Source organism: Manis pentadactyla, chromosome 14, assembly GCF_030020395.1.
Source record: "Manis pentadactyla isolate mManPen7 chromosome 14, mManPen7.hap1, whole genome shotgun sequence".
In the NCBI taxonomy this organism is placed as follows: Eukaryota; Metazoa; Chordata; class Mammalia; order Pholidota; family Manidae; genus Manis; species Manis pentadactyla.
This window is the reverse complement of record NC_080032.1, coordinates 15,091,197-15,107,676: the sequence shown is the minus strand read 5'-3', so window position 1 is coordinate 15,107,676 and position 16,480 is coordinate 15,091,197. Positions and strand designations below refer to the sequence as shown.

At 41.0% G+C, this 16,480-nt stretch overlaps 1 protein-coding gene across 3 annotated transcripts in view; it reads left to right on the top strand.

Annotated features, from left to right (window-relative positions):
• The first annotated feature begins 2,761 nt into the window (after positions 1–2,761).
• The window catches only part of BICDL1 (BICD family like cargo adaptor 1), a 106,507-nt gene continuing 92,788 nt past the window's right edge, over positions 2,762–16,480 (top strand). For all 3 annotated transcript variants that reach the window (XR_008993909.1, XM_036929449.2, XM_036929447.2), the window contains exons 1-2: positions 2,762–3,210; positions 10,338–10,553. Coding sequence is in view for 2 of the 3 variants with exons in the window: in XM_036929449.2 (XP_036785344.2) it covers positions 2,782–3,210; positions 10,338–10,553 (645 nt within the window). In the remaining variant the exon portion in view is untranslated. The remainder of the gene's footprint in view (positions 3,211–10,337; positions 10,554–16,480) is intronic.

Here is a 16,480-nt window from a genome sequence, read left to right as displayed (position 1 = left end):
ACCGTGGAAAGCAGTATGGAGGTACCTCAGAAAACTAAACATAGAAATACCATACAATCCAGTAATTCTACTTCTAGGAGTTTACCCAAAGAAAACAAAATCTCTGACTTGGAAAAATATATGCACCCCTATGTTTATTGCCACATTATTTACAATAGCCAAGATATGGGAGCAACCAAAGTGTCCATCAATAGAAGAATGGATAAAGAAAATGTGGTACATATATACAATGGCATGTTATGCAGCCATCAAAAACAAAGAAATCCTGCCTTTCATAGCAATATGGATGGAGCTAGAGAGTATTATGTTAAATGAAATAAGCCAGGCAGAGAAAGACATATACCACATGATTTCACTTACATGTGGAATCTAAAAACAAAGCAAAACAAAATTAACAAAACAGCAACAGGCTCACAGACACTGAGAAGTGACTAGTGGTTACAGTGAGGGAGGGGTTGGGGTGAGTAGGTGAAATAGGTGAAGGGGATAAAGAGGCACAAAATCTCAATCATAATATAAATTAGTACATAATATAAATTACAGGGATGAAAGTACAACATAGAGAATATAGTCAATAGTTCTGTAACATCTATGTTGACAGATAATAACTACACTGGTTCCAATAAAAAAGTGAACAAAGCCAGCCCTGAGGTTCAGGACCTTTAGGATCTCACCTTCAGGCTGAGGGTAGAAAGTCATGTATATATCTGAATAGCAGTAGGCTCTGAATCTAAGAAAGAATAAAAACCATGAGAAACTGACCTATTTCAGCCTTTCGGTGTTCTGAAGTTTCCATTTCAATGTGGTGAAAAGAATCAAGGTATGATCTAATTCAAAAAAGGATTGTTGTCTAAAAGGAAAGGGAAAGAATCGGGGCCAATTCTAGCTTCAGATGAGATTGTTTCTGAGAATAGGAGATAGATGATCACCAATGAGGTCAAGCAAGAACCTACTGGAATCTCTCAGTATTATTCTTTCTTTTGATCATTGCAGGAAGCTTTCCTGATACCACCTCTTATAATGACCTAGGCCATCTTGGTTACAAATTACTATTCATTTTCCTTAAGACTTCTCACATATGAGGAAAGTAAAGAATAATAATTTACATGAACCCTGGAATCAGACTGCCAGGTTCTGATTGTGTAATAATGACCTGGGCAGATGACTCCCTCTCTCCAGACCTCAATTTCCTTCTCTGTAAAATCAGAAGAGTGACAGTATTTTTAAGGTTCTTGTGAGGATTATCTAAGATATTGAGAATATAGCACGTAACACAAGACACAGCATATACTGAGTGCCTAATAAACGGAAATATTATTAGGATGACTCTTTGCTTAATATTCCTATCTGTAAGCAGTCTTTTCCGTTATTTCTCAACATTACTCCTTTCTTTCAGGCTCTTGATCTCCGAGGTTCTGGTCCCTCGTATCCCTGAGTCATCATCATTAAGATGCCGGGTTTCTGAAATCATCCCTCCTCCTGCTCGCTAGGGCTCCCTCTCCTGACTGCTTAGGTCTCGTGAGGGCCCAGACCTAAATTCCTTGACTGCGAAGCTCTCTCTGGGCTTGGCCATCGGTCTTGGAGGAATGTCCCCAGGCCTCCTGGAGCCACCTAAGTGTCGGCGACAAGACTGAGCCCCAACAGTCTGCGAGACACACCCCAGCACAAGAGTGGGAGGGAGGCCGCGCACCGAGGTGAGAAGGAAGCCGAGGACAAGCGTTCTCACCAAGGTGAGAACGAAACCGGGGGCGGATCCGTGCGCCGCGGTGTGACAGAGGCCGGGGGCGGAACCACGCAAGGAGGTGAAAACGAGGCCGGGGGTGGGGCCGCGTAAGGAGGTGAGGAAGAGGCCGGGGGCGGGGCTGCGCCCCGAGGTGACAGCGGAGCCACACCCCGAGGTGAGCGTACTGGAGGCGGGGCCACACGCCGAAGTGGGAAGGCGGCCGCGGGCGGGGCCGCGCCGGGGAGTCTCCCGGACCGTTAGGGATGAGCCAGTCGCCTCGGCAGGCGGCGCGCGCGGCCGGCCCCGGGCGTGAGGCCGCGCAGGGGTTAAGGCCGCCGGCGCCACCTGGGCGCCGCTGAGGAGACCCACGAGCCGGCGAATCCCGCGCGGGCGCGGCGAACAGGTGCCCGTGCGCGTCAGGCCCCGGCAAGGGGCGGGGAGAAGGGGGCGCGGCCGGAAGCCCGGGGCGGGGAGCGGCCGGCTTGGTGAGCAGGGAGAGCCGAAGGCAGGAAGGAGCTCGCTGGGCTGCGCGGAGCGCGATGTGGAGCCGCCGCCTCGGCGCCTGCAGCCGCCGCCGCCGCCGTCGCTGCTGCCGCCGAGCCGAGGGACATGGAGCGCGGCTGCAGGGAGCGGCCGCCCGCAGCAGCAGCAACGAGCTTCGTAGCGACAGCGGAGCGCAGCCCGCCCCGTGAGGCGCTGCCCGGGCGGCGGCGGCGGCGGCAGCAACAGGGCGGCTGAAAACCCGGCGGCGGCGGAGTCGTTCCTCCTCGCAACCTCCCCTTCTGCTTCGTCGCCCCTCCGTCTTCCCTTGCTCAGCCTTCCCTTTGCCACCTCCTCCTCTTCCCCCGGAGCACAGAGCAGCTGAGCCCGGGGGCGGCGGGAGGGGGCGCGTGCCGCCGGCGCGGGGAGGGGCGGGCCGGGCTCGCGGGGACCCGGGGGACGCGTGCCGCGGCGCGAGGCGAGGCGCGGGGCGCAGGCCGCGCGGCGGGGCCCCTCCCCCCTGCAGCCTGGCGCGCGCCGGCCGGGCCGCACCGCTGCGGGCTCCGCGCGCGCGGGCCATGTCCGCCTTCTGCCTGGGCTTGGCCGGCCGCGCTTCAGCACCCGCAGAGCCGGACAGCGCCTGCTGCATGGAGCTGCCCGCCGCGGCCACGGACGCAGTCGGGAGTCCAACCGCCGCCGCCCTCATCTCCTTCCCCGGGGGCTCCGGGGATCTGGAACTGGCATTAGAGGAGGAGCTGGCGCTGCTGGCGGCCGGCGAACGGCCCTCCGACCTCGGCCAGCATCCTCAGGCCGAGCCCGGGCCTCCGGCCGAAGGGGCCGGACTACAGCCGCCCCCCGCCCAGGACCCCGAGCTGCTGTCGGTGATCCGGCAGAAGGAGAAGGATCTGGTGTTGGCAGCGCGGCTGGGCAAGGCGCTGCTCGAGAGGAACCAGGACATGAGCCGGCAGTACGAGCAGATGCACAAGGAGCTGACAGACAAGCTGGAGGTGAGGCCGTCCCTCCTGGGATGGTTGGGAAGCAGGGGGAGCCCAGGCGCCCGCCCGTCGGGCCCTGGGCAGCTCTGGGAGCCCACTCACTCACCCTGCCCACCCCAGCCTCACGGAAAGCCACCTGAAAGACGGGGTAGGATGGAAGGTTTCGGATTATCAGACCAGGGATTGAACACACCCGTCTTTCCCACTATGCTCACCGCAAATGGGTCCCTGCACAGCTCCAACCGCTGTGGCCATTCTGTATATGTACTGTACACAGCATCTAAAATAGCTCTTACAGTATGACTAATTTATACACTACTGAGGTGATATCTACATACAGAGAAATGAGAAAGTCGGAAAGCATTTAAAATATGTTCCAGGTTTTCAGAGTAGTTAATCTCTAATCAGGGTGTTAGCCTAAAGCTTTCCAGTTTTGGCTTAAGGCCTCCAGATGCCCTTGTCTTAACTTCCCAGCAGGTCAGAGCTGTGGGAAACAAGTGCCCCTAAAGGAAGGAGCTTTATATATAGCCTTCAAATACTCAGGGATTAAGAAATGTGGTTCCATTGCAGAAATCGGGGGTGGGGGTGGGGGGGCGGGGTGTTGCTCAGCATGTGACAGTTAGTAGTGGATTTAATTTGGATCTCAGTATTTATGTGTATTTAAACAATGCTTTTCTGTGTTCTGGGTCTTACATATGCAGTTGGATGGCTATTTGCAACCTAAGAGAACCATATGACTTTATTATTATAAAGACCCCTTAAAGCGTGTGTAAAATTTTCTGCCAGTTCTCTGGACCAAAGTCTTTTGGAGCTATGCCTGTTTGTTTTCGTGCTCTTAACTAGAAAAGGATCTTGAAAGTGGGACGGAATGCCAGCATTCTAAAAATTAGATTTTCCGTCATGGGGGCAAGGGACAGCATCTATGGTGGTGGAGACCAGCTTATTTTTTTCTGCCTGTGCATTTACTATTGTTACCCAGTTTGGTTGTAACCAGTTCTTTTTATTCTTAATTAAAAGGGAATTGGACAGTCCTGAATAAGGTCTGAAATTGACCCTTATGTTGTTCCTCATTCACTGCTTACTGTTTAAACAGTCGGAATGTAGATTCACAAACTTGCTGTAATAAGACTTAAGTGCATCTGAAGTCCAACGACATATCAAAAGTAAATCAGGGAGAAAGAAGGAAACCAGTGAGTGACCTGTAGTTCAGTTGGCCTGTTAACTAGGTCTGCCGGTTGATGAACTCCTGAGATACCTTTCTGAAAAGTGGTTTGTGAAGCCTATAGGTAGACTGCCAAAAAGCAACCCAATGAATTGAAGTGTGTAATTTTCGCTTGAAATAGAGGTCTAGAAATAAAAGAGTGTCTTTTTTTTAAAAAATGGGATTTGATTACACAACTTTATATAGAAGTCCTATTGCAGAGATTTATACTTGTGATTTGAAATTCTTTCAGTGAGGGACTTGAAAAGACAGCTAACCTGAAAAGAACATCGTATCAGTTAGTTTGATTAGTGATAGATTTCACAATAATCCTGAGTGTGCAATTACACACATTCTGGGTTCCATGCCAATGAAGCCTTTATACATTTCTTCAACAAAGGAAAGATTTCAGAACTCTAACAAGAAAGGTTCCATTGCAGAAGAATAAAGTACCTTTGACTTTTTGCTGTTGGCTTGACTGACAAAAATAATTTAAAGCTCTTAAACTATTTTTTTCAAATCTTCACTCTTCTGCAGCTCAGCATATGAGCTCTAGTGTTAAAAGTTTATTTTTAATTTCTGGAGGTTGATTGCACAACTACCGAATTGTGTATTTAAAAATGGTTAAGATGGTATATTTTATGTAAACTTTACCACATTTATAAAATAATTTTTTTAAGTTAATTTTTTAAGCCATATATTGATCATTATTGAAGCTGATGATGGGTTATTACACTATTCTAGGTATGTTTGAAAATTACCATTAAATTTTTTAGTTTAAAAAAATACTTAAAAACACAAAAATATTGTCATTAGTTAATTGTTAATTCTTTTAGCATTAATATGAGAGTGACAGATTTGATCAATGGGGGATTATTTCATTTGATACCAGCAAATGAATTTTCCCCACAGTATATTTTTTAAGCAGCCTAGGTGTTATAATGTCTGTTTAGACAAAATACTTTTTAAAGTTTAACACAGCCACTCTGCTATATTTTCAATTAAATTAAACACTAGGTGTAAAAACCCAACTCTTACTTTAAAAAGCATCTGTAATTTTCCACAAATTGTCAGACAGTGGAGTCAAACACATTTTCTCACAGGTTGGTTTGAAACACATTAGTGGACCCTGAAAGAACATTCATTTGACTGTTAAATAACAAGGTTAGTTTTGTTTTAATCCCATCTGCTCCCTACTACTTCAAAATTGACATCTTTCTAACTTGAGGACCAACAAGCCATTTTCAAGATTTTTTTAAAAAACTCTTCATTATTGACCCAGGAATTCCACTCCTAGGAATTTACCCAAAGAATATAAGTTCTTAGATTCAAAAAGACATATGCACCCCTATGTTTATCGCAGCACTATTTACAATAGCCAAGATATGGAAGCAACCTAAGATGAATGGATAAAGAAGATGTGGTACATATACACAATGGAATACTATTCAGCCATAAGAAAGAAACAAATCCTACCATTTGCAGCAACATGGATGGAGCTCGAGGATATTATGCTCAGTGAAATAAGCCAGGCAGAGAAACACAAGTGCCAAATGATTTCCCTCATTTGTGGAGTATAACAACGAAGCAAAACTGAAGGAACAAAATAACAGCAGACTCACAAATTCCAAGAAGGGACTAGTGGTTACCAAAGGGGAAGGGTGTGGGAGGGCAGGTGGGAAGGGAGGGAGAAGGGGATTGGGGGGTATTATGTTTAGTACACATGGTGTGGGGGGGTCACAGGGAAGATAGTGTACACAGAAGGCAAATAGTGAATCTGTGGCATCTTACTACACTGCTGGACAGTGACTGCAATGGGGCATTGGGGGGGCACTCAATAATATGGGTGAATGTAGTAACCACATTGTTTTTTCATGTGAAACCTTCATAAGAGTGTATATCAATAATACCTTAATAAAAAAAATAGCTATACAGACAAAAAAAAATTATTCGTTAGTTAATACTGAATGCCTCTCCAGTTCTGTGTGCCAAACCCAAAATTTTGCCTTGTATTTAAAACATAAAGTGCTTTCTTATTAAAGTCACACTCCTTTAAAGCCTTTGATAGTTTAAAGGTTAAAATAGAAATTCTTTAGCTATGCATCTCTTGGGGTTAAAATGAAGATCCAACTTAATTTGAAAGACTGGGAAGTTTTGTTCATCTTTTCCACCTTTAAATTGAGTATACTGTATTTTATTCACTCACTGAATCATATTTTCATGTGCTTAAAGTTCTACAGGCATTTTTAAAAATTTCTTCTGCAGCCACAATTAGCCCTTTTGCTTTTAGAACTTATATACAGCCAGGTTCCTAGTTTTTTTTTTCCCCCAGAATATGAACTAAGACAGTAACTACTTTTTTCCTCTTCAGAAGTTAAATATTTAGTTTTTTAAAATATTGTTTAGGAAATGGATTCCTGCAAAGAACCAAAAAAGCAACACCATTCCCTTAAGTCCAGGAAACTGTTCTTGAAAGGTACAAAGAAAAAGTACTATATTTTAAGTGGACCAAACACTGAATGCAAATAAGGACCCCGGGTTTGCTTCCTTAAATTCCAGCTGAAGTGAATTATCTCTTACTGTGGCGGTAGCCTTTATCCCTTAATTACATTTTCGTCCTCCTTCCCTAGACCAATTCTCATGATTCCAGTACTACTACTTTTTTAGTTTAGTTTTTTTAAATTAAGGCATCATTGATAAACAATCTTATGAAGGTTTCACATGAACAACACTGTGGTTTCAACATTCACAAGTCCCCCCCCGACCACCACCACCCCATTGCAGTCACTGTCTATCAGCATAGTAAGATGCTAGAGAGTAATTAACTTGTCTTCTCTGGCTGTCTAGTACTACTTTTTTAACAGGGCAAAAAAATGTAAGCTGAAATTATTATGTAATGGGAGTCACTGGATTTAAGGAAGCAAACCCAGGGGTCCTTATTTGCATTCAGTGTTTGGTCCACTTAAAACACAGTACTTTTTCCTTGTACCTTTCAAGAACCGTTTCCTGGACTTAAGAGAATGGTGTTGCTTTTTTGGTTCTTTGCAGGAATCCATTTCTGTAACAACCAATTTTGGGTAGGCTCATGGTGTTAATTTCTGTTTTCTCAGAGGTTTACATAAACTTAAATTTTTAAAGAATGGCTTTAGAATTACAGAAAAATTGGAAATATGGAACTGAGTTTCCTTATGTCCTGCATCCAGTTTCCTCTATTATTAACATCTTACATTTGATGGTACACTTGCCATAATTAACTAACCAATACCAGTATGTTGTTATTAACTAAAGTCCTTAATTTATTCCAGTTTCCTTAGCCTTTACCTAATGTCTCTTTCTGTTCCAGGATCCCACCCAGGATACCGTATTACCTTTAGTTTTTGTATCTTAGTCTCCTCTTAGCTGTGACAGTTTCTTAGACTTTCTTTGTTTTAATGACCTTGAGAGTTTTGATATTAACTTTTATTTTTCAATTAATGTAATTGACACGTAACACCATATTAGTTTCACATGTAGATATTAACTTTTACTATATCATGTAACAACGTCAAGAAACAAGCAGTAGCATGGGCAGAGCCTGACATCCACATTTCCTGATATTCTACCTAGAGTTTACTGGTTAATTTAGCACATAATTGAAAATATTATCTTAAGACAAACCTTTCTTTTCTCAGAGTAGTCAAAAGGCTAAATTCTGTATGTTCATTAATAGAAAAGTCTTTGCATTTTTCAAGTATTGGGAGCCTGAATTAGGAAATCTGTCTCATGTCCAAAGACATATAAAGACAGAATAGACTGATCAGTACCACCTGTCCTCAACCCCACCCTACTCCTAAGTGGATTGGATTGTTTTAGTTGCTTGGTTGGGCTGTTCACTAACAGCTGTTTGCTGAGTATTTTTAAGTCTCTCTGTTCTTTTAGAACACAAGCTTAAATTTATCTGGCCTCTCAGTAACACTGTGATTACTGAGTTTTTACTGTTGCCTTCTGCTCAATCTTTTTCACTGTGGAAAGATCAGTAAAACAAAGTATCACAATTTTAGGACTGCAATTAGCATTTCATCTTTCTGAAGTTTCTACAGTGACTGAAACATTCTCATTTTTAGAAGTTTAGCAATGTGAGGGAAGCATAGAGCAGAAAATTCTCATGCTGATGAAGCCCCTCCCTTGTCATTTTTCTTACATGCCTCAACTGAAGTTGTATAAAGTATAACTATAATGTGACTTTTCAACAAATATGCTAGAGTGCTTGGCTGCATTCAAATGAGTTATTCCCTTAAAGTGGTCAACTTGGGAGGCAGTACATTTATTTCAGTGAAAAACTGCCTTTCCTAATGTGCTCAGAATTTTAATTTTAGATTGCTTTAATCTTTTGGCACATTATTTTGACTGTTCTGTCATAGTAAATTTTCATCTTTCATGGGTAAATTTGACTTTCAGAAACATTCACAAGTCACTCAGAGCAAAGTAAGGGGAATAAGGATGAAAAGAGAAAATCTCTTTTTTAGACACATCTCAGGTGTGAATTAATGAGACTGCTTTTCTTGTGTAACTATACAACAGCCCTAAGGCTTTCCAAAAGAAACATTCCAAAAAATATTTGAAAAGTGAAATTTTGGATAGAATAAGAGTGTAGCTTCCCGAGGCGAAGAGATGTCAGGGTACTCTGAAGGTGAAGATTCAAATGCTCCTCTTAGTTTGTTGAAGCAATCTCAGTGCTTGATAATCACCCTTCAGTGCAGAATTTTCTGTAGAATCAAGATACCTAGCTATCCAGATGCATGCTTACACTTTAACCCATTCTTAACTGAGTCACAGTCTCTGGACTTGAGGTTCAAGTGGGTGTATTTTGAACAGTTATTCCAGAGCTCTTCTAAGAGTACCAGAAGTGGAGGACCATTGCTGTAAATTGTATTTCATATACTCCTTAAGATATAGACTTGGCTTTTTTGTATAAACTATACTTTGTAAGTAGGAGAACCTACTTGCCTCTAAAAAGATATCCATATTTATTTCACAGAAACAAAAAAAATATTATTTTCTTCAATCCAAAAGAATCCTTTCCTCTTGAGCTGCTACTTCAAACCATCTGTACTTTTCCTGCATACCATTTGTCACACACAACTTAATTACTTTTATCAGCCTCTTCCACTGAAATGAAAACTCCATGAAGGCAAGAACCATGTCTGTTTTGCTCATCACTGTGTCCCCAGTACAGTGGCTGGCCCATAGCAGGCACTCCAGAATGAATGGGTCAGAAATAAATATGTAAGGTGATGATTTAATGTGAACCTCAACCTGAACTTGCCTTAATGATTTTGAAATACAGTGCTGTATATAGCAACTAATATTTATTGGGTTATGGCTTACAGTACTAAATCAAGTGCTCTAAAGAATCAAGTAACTCAGACACAAATCCCAGCTTTGCTGTTTACTAGTATTGACCTTGAGCTTGTTATTTAACCTCTTATCTTCTGTTGGCTCATTTGTAAGAAAAAATGGTTAATCTGAAGGCTCTCTGGAGTTGTTTCCATCTCTGAAAACTCTGTGACTCCAAGTACCTGGCATTATGCCAGGCATGATGATTCCAAGAAAAGTCTTTTTAAGGACTTGTTTTAAGTTGTTTAAATGTATAGTTCACCAATTAATTAGATGACTTGCTAGATTTCTAGTGAATCCTTAAGTCTAGAACCCCATGCCCAAGGACAAGAATAAACACAATAACGTAGGATGTTAGAAATGGCATCTCTTTGTGGAACTGATTCCTTCCCTACTCTGGAAGAAGGGAATATGTTTGTAGCTGTGAAATGGGCAACTTTTCCTATGTGGCAGAGCATTTGTGTGTGTGTGCATACTTACTAGGAAAAAGAAGAGTGTGCAGGAAGAAAAAAACAAATCTGTGGAATTAACAGTTTTTAAATCTTCTTCACTTCTCACCCAGCACTTAGAACAAGAGAAACACGAACTAAGAAGACGATTTGAGAACCGAGAAGGGGAGTGGGAAGGGCGCGTATCTGAGCTGGAAAGTGACGTGAAACAGCTTCAGGATGAATTGGAGAGGCAACACGTTCATCTGCGGGAAGCAGATCGAGAGAAAACTCGGGCCGTCCAGGAATTATCAGAACAGAACCAAAGGTTATTGGATCAACTTAGCAGGGTAAGTCACAAGTTAAGAATCTATGGTATAAAATACTAAATGTTGAAACAGAGCTTCTGTGTAGTATCAATCATATGTGGTAAGAGTAATTCTGATTTTTGTTGCCTTTGGTGTTTATGTCATCTAGTTAAATAGTTCGCACCTACAAAAACTTCAGCTGTGCCAAACTAGGAGTCAGGAGCCAAGACCTTTGCCTGCCATTAGCTGCCTATGAGACTTTGACGGTCACTTAACTTGGGAGTTTTCTCATTTTTAAAATGAAAGAGTTGTGCTTAATGATTTCTGACATTCCTTATAACTCTAAGTGTGTACAATTCCTTTACCTAGAGAAAGTCTATGACTTTAAAATTTTGTTCATGCATTTAGTTCAAATGTTAAATGGTGCCGTCTTTAAACTGAAAAGCTTAGAGACAATTTCTAGAGCAAAATGATTTTCATTAATGTCATATGGGTGAATGTACATTCCTTCATATTATTTAATTATGAAAGGAGATATGTGTATCTGTATTTAAAATTTGTTATATTTATACATTAAATAAAAATTCCTTACCTGAACTTTTATAGGGTGAGGTCATGGAAGTGTCAATTAACCAAGGTCAAGACTTGTAAAATCATTGCAAAGAAAGAATTTAAGGTTAAATAGGTAGAAATTAATTTAAATACAGAGCATACCTTTTTACCAAATGCAAAAATGTTGTTAATGCCTTGGTCTCTAAACCCACCTGAAAATTAAGAGCTGGATTCATTATTGTACCTCAATCCTTATGTGTCAAAAATAAAACTACCCAGTCCTTCAGTTACCAGAGGAAAAAGGAACTACTCTGATCTCATCCCTAAGCAGTAATGTTCTCATGAGAGTACTGCCGTTGTCCACATGAGTAGTAGTGTTTGGTGCTTAAGTCTTTGGGAAAGGCTTAGCTAGCTCAGCATATGGTAAATTCCTGGCAGGCACTTCCAACTCACTCTACAGATAACACTGTATGAAGCCATTTCACTAGTTTGTGTCAGAGTTGCTTCCCATGGGTACTCTGAGACTGGTCAAAACCTTCAACCTCATAAGGAAGTGTGAAGTAAATGCTACCACTAGAGAAAGGGACAGGAAGAAGAGGTAGAATGGAAGTTGAGGGAGGGGGAGAAATGGTGGGAGGGTAGGAAGAAGGAAGGAAAGAGAGAAAGAGAGGTCTAATAACTTGGAAAATAGCCAGTTGCAGGAAATAACCAGAATGGGTGTGAAAGGTGAGAATTCAAAGATAGAGCTAAGTAAAGATCTTGCCTACAGGTTTCCCATCTAGGGAATCAGATCACCATTTGATTGGTTGGAAAGGAAGAGTTGGACAGTTCTTCCAGACGTCACTTTGCAAGGCCAGCTCAGTAACAGCGTTTCAGACTCAGTCCTAAAACCTTTTCAGCCACTAAGAAGAGAACCTCTGTCCATGTAAGATTTTATAGGTTTTTGAGTCTTCATTAGTCCTGAAAGATTAAGCCAACCAGATAGGCCTGGTCAGATTGATTTATTTGTTCAAAAACATTTAATACTTACTCCAAACAAGTGTTTCTTATGGAGACTTATGTAAGGAATACAACACAACAGAACAATTAAGGAGAAAATTATTTCTAGGGGGCTAAGTTCATATTACAAAATAATGTGAGGAGACACTCAACTCTGCTTTGTGATTTGGTGAGAGCTAGGTGAAAGGAGAAAGTAAATATTAACATGACATAGTGAAAGAGCACAGAGTTTGGAAGTTAGATGCATGTTGGCTTTTGACTGTGATTCTCATCAGTCGGGTGACCTTGTTTGTGCTTCACTCTCCTTATCTTTAAAATAGGGGTAAAAATTTGTGCTTCTTGCTTATATTGTTAAAATGAAAATAAGGTAATATGTCTATGTTAAGCAGTATATGAAGGGTAAGGATTTGTTTCAGTGTTGATGGTTATTTTGCTAAAGCAGTATCTTTGTAGTTGAGTTTCCTTTGCCTAATTTCTCTGTAGAAAATCCTGATAAGCTGCTCCCAAAAGAATGTAGGAGGATAACATTTCCACTAGATCTAGATTCTTGTTATCCTCTCTGGCCTTGAATGTAGGCCCTTGGTGAGTTTTGTGGCTTTTTTCCCTTTCTCTTTTTAAGCAGGACAAGTCCCTGGGGTTTCCATCAACAGCCAGTTAGATTGTATTTTATTATCATTTTATTAACTGGCTATTCAGGAACTAAAGGAGTTGAGAACTTTGAAGTGAATTAAGATTCTCCAGGACAAGACAGCACCCAGCAGAGGAGGTAGAAGACCATGATTTTCTTACAATGTATTTAGCATGTTTCTATAAGCATGGGATGTATAATATCTGAGATGTAGTACAATATTTCTATGAGCTTTTGTCCAAAGTACAATATTTCTATGATGCTTTTGTCCAAAGTATTTTTAAATATATTTCTTTTGCTGTCATGCCTCCAGAGTTTTTTTTAAATAACTATATTTAAAAACCTATATTTTAAAAAATAACTATATTGAGATATAATTCACGTGCTATAGCATTTACTTTTTTAAAGAGTGCCGTACAAGTCCATGGTTTGTAGTATACTCACAGAGTTGGGCAGCCATTACCACTACCTAATTATAGAACATTTCAACCCACTTTTCCCAAACAGAAACCCTTTACCCATTAGCAGTCATTCCCCACTCCATCTAACCCCCTGCCCTATGTTGTGACTCCTGGCAACCACTAACCTACTTTCTGTCTCTGTGGATCTGCCTATTCTGGATATTTCATGTAAATAGAATCATATATATATGACTCTTTGTGACTGGCTTTTTTTCCTTTAGCATAATATTTCCAAGGCTCATTGTAGCATTTATCAATACTTCATTTTTATAGCTGAAGAATATTCCATCATATGGATATAACACATTTTGTTTTATCCATTCATTAGTTGATAGACATTTGGGTTGTTTTCACTTTTGGCTGTTGTGAATAAAGCTGCCATAGATATTCAGGTACAACTTTTTGCGTGACCAAGTTTCTTTTCAGCTCTAAAATAGAATGCTTTGAGCATATGTATCCCATGAGTTTCTGGGTCCTCATTATGATGAAGGAAAAAATAGATATTGTTCAAATTTTATAGCTGGGAAAACTGGGAAAGATGGTGACTTGATTAAAGATCTTCTAATTCAGGACTGATTGGGATTCCTGTGTCTCAATTTCAGATTTCTGAGGCAGCAATTAAGATCACATGCTATGGTGCCAAACAGCCCTGGGACCAAACACCAACCCTGCTGTTTATTAGCTCAGTGAACATGGGAAAGTCTTTCACCTTTTTAATAATTTTAGTTTCCGCCTCTGTATAATGGAAACAATTGTCTCATTGCAATCACCTAATAGTGTTATGAGGGCTAAATGAAATAAGGTATCTGAAAGTGTAACCATAATGTCTATCATATAGTAAGTGCTCAATAAATGGTAGCCATTCATTATAATTATCATGCCCTCATCAGGTAAATGGGATTTCTGCATCTAGTCAAATGTTGATTCTCTGAGAGTGGAAGAATCTGAAGTGTCCCCCAGCACATATCAGCATGTAAAAATGTTTTCTTTTTTTGTTTTTTTTTTTTTTGTAGATAATTATTTTTTATTGAAGGGTAGGTGACACACAGTATTACATTACATTAATTTTAGGTGTACAACATAGTGATTCAACATTTATATACATGACAATTCTAGGTACCAGCTATCACCATACCAAGCTGTTACAATATTTTGACTATATTCCTTATGCTATACATTACATCCCGGTTACTTATTTATTTTACCATTGGAAGTGTGTACTTTTTTTTTTTTTTTTTTGTGAGGGCATCTCTCATATTTATTGATCAAATGGTTGTTAACGACAATAAAATTCTGTATAGGGGAGTCAATGCTCAATGCACAATCATTAATCCACCCCAAGCCTAATTTTCGTCAGTCTCCAATCTTCTGAGGCATAACAAACAAGTTCTTACATGGAGAACAAATTCTTACATTGTGAATAAGTTACATAGTGAACAGTACAAGGGCAGTCATCACAGAAGCTTTCGGTTTTGCTCATGCATTATGAACTATAAACAGTCAGTTCAAATATGAATACTCATTTGGTTTTTATACTTGATTTATGTGTGGATACCATATTTCTCTCTTTATTATTATTTTTAATAAAATGCTGAAGTGGTAGATAGATACGAGATAAAGGTAGAAAACATAGTTTAGTGTTGTAAGGGAGCAAATGTAGATGATCAGGTGTGTGCCTGTAGACTATGTGTTAATCCAAGCTAGACAAGGGCAATAAAACATCCACGTATGCAGAAGATTTCTCTCAGAACAGGGGGGGTGAGGTTCTAAGCCTCACCTCTGTTGATCCCCAATTTCTCACCTGATGACCCCCCTGCGACTGTGCCTGTCTTAGGTTGTTCCTCCCTTGAGGAATCTTACCCGTCTCTGGCTAACCAGTCATCTTCCGGGGCCATACAGGGAAATGTAAAGTTGGTAAGTGAGAGGGAAGCCTTATTGTTTGAAAAGGTTAGCTTTTTATTTCTTTGCATATTTATGCCCTGTAGCTTCTATGCCCAGCATTTGTCTTGAGGTATCTTTACCACTTGGAAGAATTATGATACTCGGTAAATTTGATATGAGGCATGAATTCTATTTAAGGGTTGTAATTAGGAAGGAAGAAGAAAAGCTATAGAAGTAGCAGGCAGAAGAAAACATGGGAAGATTGATTATTTCTTTGACATATCTTCTTGTAGAGTAACTTCAGCATGTATAGGTTTTAAGCTACTACTTAAATTGCGCACACACATTAACATAATAGGAGTATAGTTACATAACCAAAGCATATCTGTAATTACCAGCCATCTCCAGTGAAACCAAGAAAACCATTAAGGCACCTTAGGCATTTGTGAAAACTTATCTATGATATGGTGGATATTGTCCAACTGAACTTGAACAGTCTGAGAGAAATCAGACAAACTAAAACAACCCATTCCTGGGGAATGTTCACATCCCTTATGTTCTTTTAACAGTGAATAGTCTGTAGTTGTAAGATTTTGGAGCACTACAATTTGCACTTCTCCTAATTCTTGGTTGAGTTCCAACAGTATAGATCCAGTCAAATTTGTTGTTTCACTGTATGCACAGGCCAGCTTAGATATCTCCTTCATTCCCATGGCAAGTCCAGGAGCTGGTGGGATGAGTGCATCTACAGCTGTAGCAGTGCGTGGATCTTTGTTGGGGTTTTTTGATGATCATCTTCTGGCATGAGTCTTCCAGAGAGTGCTGATGTTGGAAGTTCTCTTTCATATCATATCTTAGTTCATTTTCGGGGTAGCCCAATTAGGCTTTGATCTTCTGTATAAACGCAAACAGACCCTTTGCCTACACTTTTATATGCCCTTCATACCCTTGTGTAGAACTCATTGGAGGTTACCACACAGGAACTGCCCTTTTTTGTTTTGTTTTGTTTTTGGTATCACTAATCTACACTTACATGACGAATATTATGTTTACTAGGCTCTCCCCTATACCAGGTCTCCCCTATAAACCCCTTTACAGTCACTGTCCATCAGCATAGCAAAATGTTGTAGAATCACTACTTGCCTTCTCTGTGTTGTACAGCCCTCCCTTTTCTCCTACCCCCCCATGCATGCTAATCTTAATACCCCCCTACTTCTCCCCCCCTTATCCCTCCCTACCCACCCATCCTCCCCAGTCCCTTTCCCTTTGGTACCTGTTAGTCCATTCTTGAGTTCTGTGATTCTGCTGCTGTTTTGTTCCTTCAGTTTTTCCTTTGTTCTTATATTCCACAAATAAGTGAAAACATTTGGTATTTCTCTTTCTCCGCTTGGCTTGTTTCACTGAGCATAATACCCTCCAGCTCCATCCATGTTGCTGCAAATGGTTGG